Source organism: Anolis carolinensis, chromosome 4 (assembly GCF_035594765.1).
Source record: "Anolis carolinensis isolate JA03-04 chromosome 4, rAnoCar3.1.pri, whole genome shotgun sequence".
Classification (NCBI taxonomy): Eukaryota; Metazoa; Chordata; class Lepidosauria; order Squamata; family Dactyloidae; genus Anolis; species Anolis carolinensis.
In genome coordinates, this window is record NC_085844.1 from 242,378,650 (window position 1) to 242,393,784 (window position 15,135).

General features: G+C 39.2%; 1 protein-coding gene across 5 annotated transcripts; it reads left to right on the forward strand.

Annotated features, from left to right (window-relative positions):
- Nucleotides 1-41: 41 nt before the first annotated feature.
- Nucleotides 42-14,422, forward strand: gid8 (GID complex subunit 8 homolog). 5 transcript variants are annotated; one of them, XM_003220702.4, is made up of 5 exons: nucleotides 42-151; nucleotides 7,631-7,760; nucleotides 8,760-8,956; nucleotides 10,421-10,618; nucleotides 11,603-14,422. In XM_003220702.4, exons 2-5 carry the CDS (start codon nucleotides 7,643-7,645, stop codon nucleotides 11,774-11,776), a joined length of 687 nt encoding a protein of 228 aa, XP_003220750.1. In that variant the 5' UTR covers nucleotides 42-151; nucleotides 7,631-7,642; the 3' UTR covers nucleotides 11,777-14,422. The 5 variants fall into 5 exon arrangements, with proteins under 5 accessions (XP_003220750.1, XP_008108384.1, XP_062835101.1 ...); XM_008110177.2 differs by having other exon boundaries at nucleotides 42-147; XM_062979031.1 differs by lacking the exon at nucleotides 42-151 and adding an exon at nucleotides 362-543.
- The last annotated feature ends 713 nt before the right edge of the window (nucleotides 14,423-15,135 follow it).

Consider the following 15,135-nt stretch of genomic DNA (forward strand, 5'->3'; position numbering starts at 1 on the left):
TCTATGGTGCGCGCAAACTTCCGCTTCCATGGATTGGCAGAGGGGCCCGAGGCCGAGTTCTCGCGAGAAGAGGGCCGCGGGAGGAGGGGGCGTGGCGTCGAGGTCCCGGCAGCGGCGGCGGAACGACGGCGGAGACGGTGACTTTGGGTGGGTGAGTCCATGGCGGCGCCCGAGAGGAAGGGGAAACGTCCTTGGCGGGCGGGAAGGAGGCGGAGGGGGCTGTGGCGGCAGCAGCTTTCCCTCAGCCGAGCCGAGCAGCAGCCGAAGGAGGCGGCCGCGAGTGGGCGGGAGGCGGACGGGGAGGCGCCATCTTGGATGCCGCGTGAGGCCTGCTTGGCCTGGCTTCGAGGGGCGGGCCTAGCGCGGCTGACGAGAAGCGAAAGCCTAGGCTTTGATGCTCCTTGGGCCTTCATACTGGCTCGTATTGAATTCTGTCCATAACACTTCTGGTTCTTGTACTCCGTCATGTCGACTGCGCATGGGCCAATCTGGGCCTTCCCTCCAGGTGTTTTGGACTACAACTCCCACCATTCCTAACAGCAGGTTGTTTCTTATTTAACTGAAAAATTTCTGGGTTGGTTTAAACCTCTAAACGGACCCCTTTGGCTACGGACTTGCTTCCAGGTGCTTTGGACTACAACTCCCACTATTCCTAACAGGCTGTTAGGAATGGTGGGAGTTGTCCAAAATTTTATTTATTTACAGCATTTATATTCCGCCCTTCTCACCCCGAAGGGGACTCAGGGCGAATCACTTTGCACACATAAAGGCAAACATTCAGTGCCATAATATAGAACAGAGACAAGACGCAGGCACGGGTTGGCCTCGAACTCATGACCTCTTGGTCAGAGTGATTTGTTGCAGCTGGGTGCTAACCAGCCTGCACCACAGCCCGGCCTAGAGGGCCGAAGTTTGCCAGACATGGGCCAGATTTGGCAGACATTCCATTCATTATCCAACTTAAAAGAAATACATTTTCATATGTGTATTTATAGAATTTTCACCATGTTTGCTTATTTATTACAGGAATTTCTATGCTGCCTTTCTCCATACAGAGCTAAGGTGCTCACAAAGCCATGAAAATAAGCAATGAAACACAAATTATCCATTAAAGCAAACATAGTACTATAAAAAGTTACAAGGGTGCTCCGTAGCATCATTCGTCTCTTAGGTAATTAAAATTCAATTAAGTTGAAATGCCTCTAAAACTCCCATATATCCATAAAATGCAGGACTCAATAAAATCAATCTTCTGCAAACAGGAAAGTCTTCACTCCTTCTCTAAAGGGCATCAGGGAGGGAGCTGATCTGATTTCTTCCGTCAGCTCATTCCATACCTCCAGAAAACAAATAGTTGAAGTTTGTTCCAATCTTTGCTTTAAAAAAGGCCCAGTATTTCTAAAAGTTAGTTAAGGATTTTTCCTTGATCATCATCATCTATCTGTCCATCTCAGCTAATTCACAAGTCTTCTTTTGTTGAGATAGGTGGTTCTTTCTGTTGCCTGGTAGAGATGTTTCTTGCTGCAGTAATCATATACAAGCAGTTTCCAAGTTATGAACAAGATAGGTTCTGTAGGTTTGTTCTTAAGTTGAATTTGTATGCAAGTCAGAACAGGAACATCTTTAAGTGGAACTCCATTCCTCCCTCCCCCTAATATATATATGTATGATAGTATTGGGAAGGGCTAACACCCCTGTGGTGCTTGTTTTGCCGTCTGTGTCTCTGTGATAATTAGATTTTGAAAAATTTGGCTAGAGAAAACAAGGATTGTTGATAAAGCTTCAGTGGAAACGCCTTTTCCCCATGATAATTCTTTCAGGAGTAAATTTCCTTTCCAAGAGTAGATTTCTCACAGTTCCGGTTGTCTTACCCCTGTTATGAACTATGCACAGCTTCTTAGTTGGATGATTGTAACTGGGGGACTGCTTGTAGTAGTAATGTTTTCTTTCTAGTGATCTGTCCATCCTCAACAAGTAAAACTCTGTTTTCATTGTAATATTAACCTTAACACTTTGTTCTAACATTGTGTGTATTTGAGTATGAATTTCTGGGCCTTTTTGGAAAACCATTGCATATGATAAAATGTCCCAGTGTTTTTCTCACTTCCAACGTTTACTAGACCTACTTTTATATATTCTAGAAAGCATGTCTGGCATCAGGTACCACCTATACATCATCTACCTAATAGTTTTCCATGGATGAACATTCAACTTCCAGAGTGCTAGTCCAGCACTCAAACTATTATACCATGATAGCTCATTCGATATACTAGTTCAGTGATTCCCAAAGTGGGCGCTGGAGCGGTCCAGGGGGGCCATGATGGCACCTATTAGGACACGGGGGCGGGGCCTCTCTCCAAATGCCAGAGACAGGGCTGAGCACCTGAGGCGCCTGTTAGGACACACGGGGCGGAGCTAGAGGAGTGGGCGTGGCCTCTTCCCAAGAGCTCGAGACGGGGCTGAGAATCTATACCTCTCCTTAGGCGCTTGTTGGGACACAGAGGGCGGAGCTAGGGGCGGGGCCTCTTCCGAAGAGCACAAGACAGGGCTGAGCCTCTGTATACCTCCCCTGAGGCGCTTGTTAGAACACGGGGGCGGGGTAGGTTCAGCCCCGTCAGGCACTTGGGAAGAGACCCCCTCCTCTAGCCCTGCCTCCTGTGTCCTGGCAGGTGTCTCAGAACAGGGATAGAAGCTCAACCCTGCCGCGGAGCTCATAACTCCGCCCATCCAAGTCCTGGCCGCACATTTGTGGCCCCGCACACCTCCCCTCGCAGCCCTGCATCTTGGACTAGGGGAGAGGCTCAGCCCCGCTCTCTTGAGCAGGAGCCACGCCCAGCCCTCTAAGCCACACCCCCTTTCCAGAGGGCGCTGAGTCATATTTTTTCTGGAAAGGGCGGCAGGCCAAATAAGTTTGGGAACCACTGTACTAGTTCAAAATAACAGTTGGATATCCCTTATCTGTAATCATGTAATAGTCCAAAATACAAAATTGTATGGGTGGCCTTTTTAGGGTTCCAATGTACACAGAGTGTTGTTTCATGCACAAAATAGTTTATTTTAGAATATATAGATGAAACATTGTATGTTTAAAGTTGCTTTTTGATCTCCAAAATATGTCATGGTGTACATACATGCAAGTACAGCTAGTCACTCTGGGTCTCAGAGCTGAGAGTAAAGTAGGGAATAACTAAATATAGCAGTAACAATAATACAGTAGAGTCTCACTTATCCAACATAAACGGGCCGGCAGAATGTTGGATAAGTGAATATGTTGGATAATTAGGAGAGATTAAGAAAAAGCCTATTAAACATCAAAATAGGTTATGATTTTACAAATTAAGTACCAAAACATCATGTTATACAACAAATTTGACAGGAAAAGTAGTTCATTACACATTAATGCTATGTAGTAATTACTGTATTTACGAATTTAACACCAAAATATTATGATATATTGAAAACATTGACTACAAAAATGTGTTGGATAATCCAGAACGTTGGATAAGTGAGTGTTGGATAAGTGAGACTCTACTGTACATGTATTCCAGAAATCCCATACACTTATGGTCCCAAGCATTTGCTACACAACTAAACCTGTATCACCCAGTGTTATCCATCCCTTCTTTAGTTAGATTTATATTTCTCCTGATGAGATCAAGACAACAAACCTAATAATAAAACCTATATTTTTAAGGAAGCCTTTGACTGAACTCAGGACTTACAAAGTTGAGGAAGAACCTGGACTGTATGATGTATTTATGGGTGGTTTTAAAGTTTTAATGTTTTATTATAGTTGAACGTATGTTTTAGGACATGTGACAGCAACTACTAATACTTGGTTTTAAATGTTTTAGCTTTTGTTATGCATGTTTTTATCGGCTGTGAGCCACCTTGGGTCCTTAAGTGGGGAAAGGCGCAATATAAATTTCTTAAATAAATAATACAAAATAACTTTATTTTCACAATGCCCTTTTAGGTTGGTTAGGCTGAGAGAGACTGACCCATGGCTGCCTACCTACAGACTGAATATCCCTTATTTGAAATGCTTGAGATCAGAATTGTTTGGGATTGTGAATGTTTTAAATTTTGTAATATGTGCATATATTAAATATATAATCTTGGAGGTGTGGACCAAATAGGAACACAGAATTGATACACAGTGAACCCACAGAAAGCAAAGGTATTACTACCTCAGCCACGTCTGTGGATGATTTTGGAGCAGTTTGGAGTTCCAGATAAGGGATGTTCCACCTGTACCTCTAGCAACAGAGCTGAACTGACTTTCACACCTTTTTTGCCATAGGAGCCTCAGAATCTGTGCCTCACCCTACTTCCTTGTGTGCCCTACACAGGGCAATAAAACCTTAGTTTGGGCTGCTTGGACTTTGCAGGTTTGTTTGCTTCTGCCCTGCCCCTTTAATGTATCGGACTAACTGCAAGCAGAATTTAATCCATCACTTAGTTTTTAAAAATTATATATTAGAAATCCATTCCATGAAAAGGTTAAATAGTGCATACTCAGTACAGTAGAGTCTCACTTATCTAACATAAACGGGCCAGCAGAACGTTGGATAAGCGAATATGTTGGATAACAAGCAGAGATTAAGGAGAAGCCTATTAAACACCAAATTAAGTTATGATTTTACAAATTAAGCACCAAAACATCATGTTAAACAACAAATTTGACAGAAAAAGTAGTTCAATATGCAGTAATACTATGTAGTAATTACTGTGTTTATGAATTTATCACCAAAATATCACGATATATTGAAAACATTGACTATAAAAATGCGTTAGATAATCCAGAATGTTGAATAAGTGAGTGTTGGATAAGTGAGACTCTACTGTACCACTTTTTATTTCAATGAATCCCGAATGTTCTCTGTGTTTGAAATCTTTTAAGTTGTTTAAATACGAACACATATAGACTTAATACAGCTTTATATCCAAAGAGTTCTTAATGCTCTTTATGTTGTCTAGTTACCAAGTAGTAGAAGAAAGGAATAGCAACAGTCTTCAGAACAATTTCTTTTAGCTGCAGATTGTTTTGATATGAAGAATTCCTGATGAGTTCATAATTGTTAACTACTGCAAGAGGTAATTTCTGCAGGACAGTTCCTGTTGGTTTACTTTTTCTGTTCAGGCATGTAGCCTTCATTGGCTTTTGAGGTCAAGCAAAATTTGCATGGAAGCATGTTAATAACAAGTATAATGTCAGGAGTGTGTAAGGGGATGGATATCTAACTTAACATGATATGTTTAAGAAATGTGGCTGGGTTCCTCAAGAAAGGCTCAGAAAGAAAAAGTTATTTCCAAGAAAGCTACAGGATCAGTATTATTTATTATTATTGATTATCATGGGGAAGACAAGGTTTATCTCAGGCTGTGTTATGGCCAGTGGACCTAATGCGTATTTACATTTGTGTTAGTTAAGTTCCATTGAGTTAACTGAAACTTAATGTGGGAGCCTGACATGAATAATTTTGTTTGCTGAATTTCGTTGGCGGTTGTATCTATTCATCCTTTTAATTCCGAGAAATATTTCATTTCATCGAAAACGTTCATGCCAAGTTTGCTCATATTCTGAGGTTTTTAAACAGGCTATATCGGCTGTTTTGGGCCTCCAACTCCCAGGATTCCTAACGATCGAACAAGCTGGCTACGGCTTCTGGGAATTGGAGGCCAAAACAGCTGGAGGGCTGGAGTTTGAGGATGCCTGGGCTAGATGGTCATCCACTGGGAGTTCTTTGATTATGTATTTTTGCATGGCAGAATGGGGTTGGTCTCAATGACCCTTGTCATCTTTTCCAATTCTAACTGTTAAGTTAGGGACATTGTAGGTTTATCTCCTGTTACATAGTCCTGTCCTTCAGTTATTTGTAATGTGGTTGACACCACATACTGTGAGAGTGGACTTCCCAGGTTTATTATGCATTATGAGGTTTCTGATCTACCACCAGTTAAAGTCACTGGAGAACCTGTGTTATATTCCATAACCCATGTTCACTTTCATAAAGGTTTTTTGTATTTTCACCTTTCATAGTAAAACATCCATTCCCACAATTCCCATTTTTCTAACCACTTTTTTTTTAAAAAAATCAACAATTTGACTTTATATGATCACAGGTTAAATCTTCTGAAGACAAAATATCAAGAACCTAGATGTGCAAGAAGATTCCGGATGTATTCATAGTAATTTGCTTAATTAGTGTGTACCAATAGGTAGAGAATGAGGCGTGAACCAGAAAGGCAGATCTTACCTTTTGCCATAGTCTCAATAAGTGTCCTTAGAAAGGCTCAATTATTTCCTCTTGGGAGGTGTGGTTGGCCATTTTGTTTGTTTTTGCCCTGTCCTAGGTTTGTAGGAGCCTTTGCACAAAAGTGGATGTGAGCAGATGGTTACTGGTTTGAGGGAGGGTTCCCCTCCTAAAAAAGGGCATTTATGCTTCCTCCAACACACTGAAATTGATGACATTATTTGGACCTGTAATGCTGGTGTCAGAATGAGACTGGGCACAATGCTTTCCTCTTGGACTGCCATAGTACCTGTTTCTCAGTTCCATGATCAGTAGCTGCTAGCTACATCTTTTAGGTTGTAGTGCAGTATAAGTAAAGCATTGTAGACCTACCAGGTTAAAGCCTGTGACATTAATGTGTTCTTGTTCAGGATGGGCAGTTAGTAGGTTGTGCAGTAGTATCTGGAAGGTGAATGAATTGTACAAAATAAATGTAAGTTGAAAGTGGAATGGCAGTAATTGAAATGCAAGTGGAATTTCAGTTGGACCTTCTATTTATGAGCCTGGCACTTATTTCCTGGCACATTTTTTAAACCTATCTACAGAAGGATAATATTTAAATGGCATGCTTTGGATTGCTCTGTCTCCTGTTGTAAAGCAGATTATTCTATATCTGAAATGCATTTAACTGATAGCCATCTAACTTTTCTAAATAAATAAATAAACAAACTTTATTTTTTATCCTGCCCCATCTCCCTGGAGGGACTTAGGGTGACCTACAAGACAACAACAGTGCAAAATGAAACACTATAGAGTATACAACAGAAATTAGCCTAAATCAATAAAAAATAAACACCAGGTGAAATAGGAATGAACAACATATGGAGATTAACATAAAACACCTCAACTCAAAATAAAATAAGCAATAAAACACAAACAATAAACTATAGATCGGATTAAAATATCAGCATCAGGGTCCTCAAATTTTAGATGTTACATCAACCATTGTCAAAGGCCTGTATCAGATGGCTTTTAGGTTTTATCAGTTTTGTAGTTTAAACATTTTCAGAGCCATGAGAATATAGTACGAGCATGGTAGTAAAATTGTGTATGCTACAAGAATACTACTTTCTAAGACAGTGTGTGAAGATGATAATACTAGGGCACAAATATGCTAAAAGTCCTTGCTAATAGCTTGAGAAATGTTGCGTGTCAACTTTGAATCTTAGTTAATATTTCCTCAGTCATATTGGGAAGAATGCAAGTCCATCTGTTCACTGTCCTTGGTGTTTTTACTAAATGATAAAAAAAACTATCAGAAATAGTAATACAGTATTTTTAACTGGTTATTCCAAAAAAGTCGTTTCTAAGTGTGTCCTTTTTTTCCTTACTAGTGAGGGACAAGAATGAGTTATGCGGAAAAACCCGATGAAATCACAAAAGACGAGTGGATGGAAAAACTCAATAATTTACACATCCAGAGAGCTGACATGAATCGCTTGATCATGAACTATCTTGTTACAGGTAATCAGCCATGAATTAAAATAATTTATCACTACAATCAGTGATCTGACGTCAGCACACCAAACCTTCACCTCTTAATACCTCTGTTTTAGTTCTGTACATAGCAAAAGTATGTTAATAATAATAACATTTACTATAGTAAGATGGTAACAAAGGTAATTTAATTACCACCATGTTAATCATCAGGATACTTGGATTGACAAAACATTAAATGTACTTACTTGATTAATTTGGTGATTTTCTCCTTGAACTATTTTCAGTTGAAAAACTTGAGTAGCAGGACCATCTAAGGCAGGACCTGGGCAAAATATAGCCTGCATGACATGCAGTTTCTGGACCCCTTTGTAGACCTTGAAGTGCTCCACCAGTCCCCCAAAGTCCCCTGGAGTTTTAAGTGTTGGTGTGATTTTTAGCCAAAAATTACACCCAAAGCCTTCTCAAATATATGCATATATTTAAAAAGCATGTGTATATACACACACACACACACAAAGCACCTCTCCACAATCTCTCTCTTAAATACCTTGTTTTACCTCTGTTTCACCTTCAAACTGGTGAGAAAAAATGATATGGACTTTTTTTGAATTTGTGGTAAAACAAGGTATTTTTGCTACACTTGGAGGATTTAGGATTTGCCCTCAGCTTCACACAGTTTCCCACAGTTGTCTGGAGGATGGTAAGTAGATACTTCAGAAGCCCTTCCCCATGGCCAGGAGCTATAAGTTGTTTTTGCCCAGCTAAAGATGTGCTGCCTCCCTCAGACTGCTGCATCTGGGTCAGAACGGATTCTTTAAAGAACTGCAGTTATAGCAGCGGCTCTAGAGAAAAATGTGTGGGTACACATTTTTCCAGACCCAAGGCCCTCAAGGGGCCACACCTGTCCCTCCATTAAAAAAAAACCACATTTTTGCCCAAAATATATTGTATCAGGGAGGGGCAGTGTACACGTTAAAATGTCTTGATATATTCAATTTTGTTTTTTCCCATCTGGAATTTCAGAAGGTTTTAAAGAAGCAGCAGAGAAGTTTCGAATGGAATCTGGAATCGAGCCCAGCGTTGATTTAGAAACCTTGGATGAAAGAATAAAAATCCGAGAGATGATTCTCAAAGGCCAGATTCAGGAAGCTATTGCGTTAATCAATAGTCTTCACCCAGAATTGTTGGACACAAACCGGTATCTTTACTTCCATTTACAGGTAAGATTTGTATTTAAATAAGCAGTGATTGCTTTTGGAACAAATTAGAATTTATAATATATTTGTATTAGAAGGCATTACTTTTTTGTCACTCAGTATACTTGTAATACTGCTTGGCCTCATATTGACTTAACTAACAGTGTGTCCCTTTTCTTGCTGGCATTACATTTAGACATTAGAGTAAATTTTACTATTTCATTTTTTTGCAAAAAAGTTCTCATCCTGTTCCTACATGAAACCTTTAGGTATTTTGAAAGCAATGAATACTAAATGTAGTTGTAGGTGTTTCTCCAACTATTTACTTGAGTATTCCAGTTTTTAAAATTTGCTTTCTAGAATAGGAATAATGAGTGAGCCTTAAAATCAGGGGTCCGGATGTGGCCCATCGAAGCCATTTATCCGGCCCCCATGGCACAAGGGCAGAAGGGGGTTACACTAAATGACCCAAGGGATCTCTTCTTCTCTTACAACCATTATTATTATTATTATTATTATTATTATTATTATTATTATTATTATTATTATTAGAAATACAATAAGATGAGTCCACAGCAGACACTCTGCTGGCTGTTGTATTGGATCACACGTCAGACACTTCCTAAGTGTCTAGGACTGTGTGAGGTATCAGCGAATAATGTGCACAGGTCCCAGTAAGGTGGCCTTCTGCAGCTGGCAGGTGGTGATTTTGTCAGCGCCGATTGTGTTTAAGTGCAGGCCAAGGTCTTTAGGCACTGCACCCAGTGTGCCGATCACCACTGGGACAACCTTGACTGGCTTGTGCCAGAGTCTTTGTAATTCGATCTTTAAATCCTCATATCGTGTCAGCTTTTCCAGTTGTTTTTCCTCAATCCTGCCGCCACCTGGGATTGCAACATCGACAATCCATACTTTGTTTTTTAACACGATTGTGAGGTCAGGAGTATTGTGTTCCAAAACCCTGTTTTTTATTATTATTATTATTATTATTATTATTATTATTATTATTATTATTATTAACAATGAAGCTGGGTGGCCATCTGTTAGAGGTGCTGTGCTTGTGCTTTCGGTGCACAAAGGCAGAAAGGGATTGGACTCAATGGCCCAAAGGGTCTCTGCCAATCCTCTTTATTATTATTATTATTTATTGCTCGGTGGCCAACTATAGTCCGGCCCTCCAATGGTCCGAAGGATTGTGAACTGGCCCCCCGTTAAAAAAGTTTGGGGACCCCTGCTTAAAATGACATATTCATAGAATTGGTGATCTCAGGTTACTTGCCCAAACCTTTTTTGAAGGTTTCTGGCTCCAAAATCAATGAAACAGTTTTGTTTGATTTTGCATCCTGGAACTCTGATGAGTTTAATAGGGGATTTTTGGAGGTTTTAAAACAGCATGAACTTAAAATGTGTGACAGAAACTTTGCACTGTGCAATATTGCTTGCTGTTGTCTAATTGTTTATTTACATGATTGTGTTTCCCCTGTGCAGCAACAACATTTAATTGAATTGATTCGGCAGCGTGAAACAGAAGCTGCACTGGAATTTGCTCAGACACAGCTGGCAGAACAAGGAGAGGAAAGCCGGGAATGCCTGACGGAAATGGAGCGCACTCTTGCACTCCTTGCTTTTGATAACCCTGAGGAATCACCTTTTGGCGATCTGCTCAACATGATGCAGAGACAGAAAGTAATAGTCTTATTTGTTGTGGGTTAGGCTGGATCTACACAGCTATATAATCCAGTTCAAAGCAGATCATCTTGGGGTCAGAAACTGGCAGTGAAGAAGGGGCCTTAGAGTTATATGGCATGGTTCTTACAAAGACACCATGGGATTTGTCTTTGCAGTATTTTAAAGAAAAGAACTTAATTTTCTTCTTGTAAATTTAGTCTTTTTAATACATTCCATACTAAATTTAGTTTTAGTTTTCCTTTTGAATGTTTGGTTTGATGACTGATGTGGAAAATATTCCTTACTGCTTTTTTGCTATTCTAGAACGTATATGTTATTTGTCACTTTTTGTCATCTTAAAAAGGTACATATATTAAAGTTGTGATGATACTGACATTCATATTAGACATTTACTCATTTTAATCAATTTACAAACCTTATCTGTCCAGGCAGTGTCACCTTAAAATACAGCTATGAAAGAAGTGTCCATCTTTAGTCACGAAATGCATGCTTGATTCGAAGCTTCATCTTATTCAAAAGAAACTAATGTATGAGATTTTAAAAATTGTAGGCGGGGATTGCTGTCCCTCCAGATGTTGGTATACAAGCCCGCTAAGCAGTGTACCCCACCTCAGGCTGCAAGGAGAGACAGGCAATAATTTATTTTTGTTGTTATACTATCAGAGGAACACTAGGAATTGCATTTTTTAACACATGGAATACCCTACATTTCCCACTCCTGTCTTAGGAGAAAGAAGGCTGGAGTCTTGGAAATGACCATTTAGTGCTCCTGCATGACCAAAGGCTACTTATTCATTTGTTACAAAATGCATTGCAGCATTCAATAGCTTTGCAACAATATTTTTGATTCTATTTTGACAAAGCAAGATTCAGTGACTCAGGATCATGATTGAGGGGAATTTTGTTCTTTTGATCAAAACGTATCATTCCTTGTGTGGTTTTGTCTCTCTGAATTAATTGTTTACTTCTCTCTTTCTTTAGGTATGGAGTGAAGTTAATCAAGCTGTTTTAGACTATGAAAACCGCGAGTCGACGCCCAAGCTGGCTAAATTACTGAAATTACTACTGTGGGCTCAGAATGAGCTAGACCAGAAGAAAGTAAAATACCCAAAAATGACAGACCTCAGCAAGGGGACAATTGAGGAACCCAAGTAAAATGTGCAGGTGGACACTAGACCTCAGAACTGCACAGTTGTACACAATTTTAATCAGTCTGTGACTGAAATATTTTTACTACAGTTCAGGACTTTGCAATTTGGTTGTGTTCTTTTTTCTTTTTTCCTTGGCAAGCATACTTAAAGGGAGGTGTGTCCCTTTTTAAATGCAGCAAATTAGCATTGTAAAGCATTATATCACTTTGACCATCTGACTTAGGCTATGCACTGTCATACATTTTAGCAAAAACAAACTTTTTTTAAAATACTGTGCTGCAGGTTAATAATGTCTGGCTGCCGAAACACAGTTTGGTGGTCAGTGAAGTAATGTTGATGCTCTTGGCAACTCTCCAGTTAAACTTAACCTGTTTCTCACTTGAACATTGACGATTTTCTGTGTTAATTTATAGCCAAACATGCATTCCCTATTTATAAACTAGCAATTGGTTAAAGTGATCATTTTGTAAACCTCATGGCAATGTTGTTTTTCTGCATAGTATATAGCATAGAAAGCTTGTAAGCTGTAATTGAAGATATTTTCCCCTGCTTTTCACACCTTGGTATCTTATTTATATGGGGCTGAATGTTATATTTATGATGGGTCTAGTTCTCTCACAGATATTGCTGACAATAAAGGCATTTCCTTTTCTAATTTTCCAGAGTGACCAAAATAGTTGAAACAAGACATTATTAAATCACTTTGTAGTTAGGTTCTCTTTTATCTGGGTTTTATTCTTGTCCCGTTTTTGAATGCCAGTTGCAGTAAATGCACTGTTTGAAGTGACAGCTACAGCCTTAACCCCAATACTCTGTTGGTGGGTGATACAAAAGACATAAACAGTGTTGTTGCAGGTTAGGGATATCTCTCATAGAAGAAAACACTCTGGGCCTATAATTTACGATGGGGACATGTTGGCCGTTTCTTACCTTGGATAAATAGGACTGTGGTTTTATAAATCTTCCGTGTTGAATCTCCATATCAATCATGGGGTGTTGTAATTACCGTGATGTGTTAGGGTTTATTTCTACCTGAGTTAAAAGCCCTGTCTTTCCATGAGGTCATGCCTGTTAAATTGCTGCCTTGCTGCCTCCTCCAAGAGTATGGGATGGTCCATAGCGTGTGTGACTGTTTTAACAGCAAGATTCACTTGTCCACTTGATAGTATTAAACACTGCCCATGCTAATTTCAAGATTGTCATGCTAAACACTCATTCAGTTCAAATGTCTGCAGAGTGACTGAGGCAACAGACAGTAGCAAAGCTATATATAATATAATAGTTGCCTGGCAGCTGTGGATGCAAATGGGTATCTCCCTTGCAAATCTTACATTAAAGTACTGCTCTGCTGATTTGGAGAGTCAATAGAATGACCACTTGGACACTTTATTGACAAACCAAGATTGCTGAGCAGTTGACCATTGTTTGACTTCTGGCAAGGTTTGCTCTTGCCTCTTTGATTGATAGTTGGAGTAATTAACTTTGGGCACAGTTCAGCAGTAATGTCTTCCAGGTCAGCCTCATAAAACAAGCAGAAGCTACTTGGGAGCAGTTCCTAATGACTGTGCCCATAGCCATCAATGACTACTGTGAATAGTGACTGCTTGTATGTAGCTTGATTTTCTGAATGAGTCAGGTGGTATAAGATATATTCTCATTTGATAGCTGCCTGAAGGGCTAAATATTCACACTTTTACAGTCTGTTTTCAGATAGAAGCTCTGACCCAACATGGTTTGAATTGATGCAAAAGTGAACACATGAGGTTGATCACTATTTTAGTGTCATGGGTTAGCTTTTAGTTCCTATTTCCAAACAATTCAGCCATATTTAACAGACTAAAAATTATTGTTCCCCTCTCTATTGGAATTTGGTGATGCATTTTTTTGTTTTAAAGGCAAAGTGAAGCAGTGAAATTGAAATGGGTCTAAGCCTTTTTTCAGATATGACCAGCTTTTCTTCCCATTCTTGACTGCTGAATGCGGTCTGAAACTTGAAAAAGTCTTTCTTCTTCAGCTTTCAAAGTGAAGTTGGTCATTTGTGTAACCAATGTTTTTTTTTCTGCACCAAAAATACTGCACTGCAGCCCTGTTTAACAAGTTTACTAAGTGTTTGAAGCACTGCTTATTCCATGAATTCATAGATGACTGGAACTTTTTTTAGCTTGCTTAACTCATTAATTTAAGAGCCAAATGTGTGATTTCAATATAAACCTTTAGATTTACTTCATTTGGGTTTGTTAAAACATCACACACACTGAAGCAGCTTTAATCTGTAAAGTTTTTTGGGTGACTTGAGAGAAAATATTTAAAAGGGTATGAAAGAAAGCTATGCATTTTACAGAAAGCTCAAGGGTGTAGTCCCAGTGGTACTTTTAGGGATCTTTATATTCACATGTATATAAAATAGTTTGCATATACAAAATATAATATAATCAGTATGAATTATTCTCAGAGAGGGGGGGAGGCTGTGAAACATAACTTATGAAAATATTGTACACAGAAGTACAGCCCTCACGACATAAGTAAATTTGTTATATGCATGAGAAATGTCTTATTGGTGGCTATGGATGAATGGTTGCAATTTTGTTAGCTCCATAATGTTAGATTGCCACTCTTAACTGCTTAGCATTAAATACCACTTTGATCAATATGTTTTATACTTGTTTGGTTTTTTCCCTAAAAAAAAATCCTCTTAGCAGAAATAATAAATAGGATTTTATCTGTCTCACTCATGCCTCTGCAAAATCTCCCTAAATCCTTCTATCTGTATATATAAAAATGTAATGTTTGTTTTACTATGGAGTAAACAGCAGAACCATTGAAACCAATCACACCAAATTTGGCCACAAAAGACATAGTCATCCAAAATATGTCTTTCAATCAAAAAAACCTAGAAAAATAGTCCAAATTACAGAGGATGAGGAAGAGCCTTTCTCCCCCTAACTGCCAGTTAGAAAGGTAGGCTCTGCTGCTTTTAGGCCCTGCCCCCTTCATATACTAGCAACTCTCAGCCAAAATGGGGCCCAGGGCACAGTCAGAGTGCGCTTAGACTTGATCCACACTGCCTATAAAATACAGATTATCTGTTTTGAACTGGATTATATGGCAGTGTAGACCCAAGGCCCTTCCACGCATCTATATTACCCATTTATAGTCTTATTTTATCTGCTTTGAACTGGATTATCTTGAGTACACACTGCCATATAATCCACCTCATTGTGGATTTAATACAGCTGTGTAGAAGGGGCCTCGTATAATCCACTTCTAAGCAGATAATATAAGATTATAAATGTAATATGAAATAATTACTGTGATATAACACAGAACAATATAATCTCTACAACCAGGACAGTAAATAAAGAG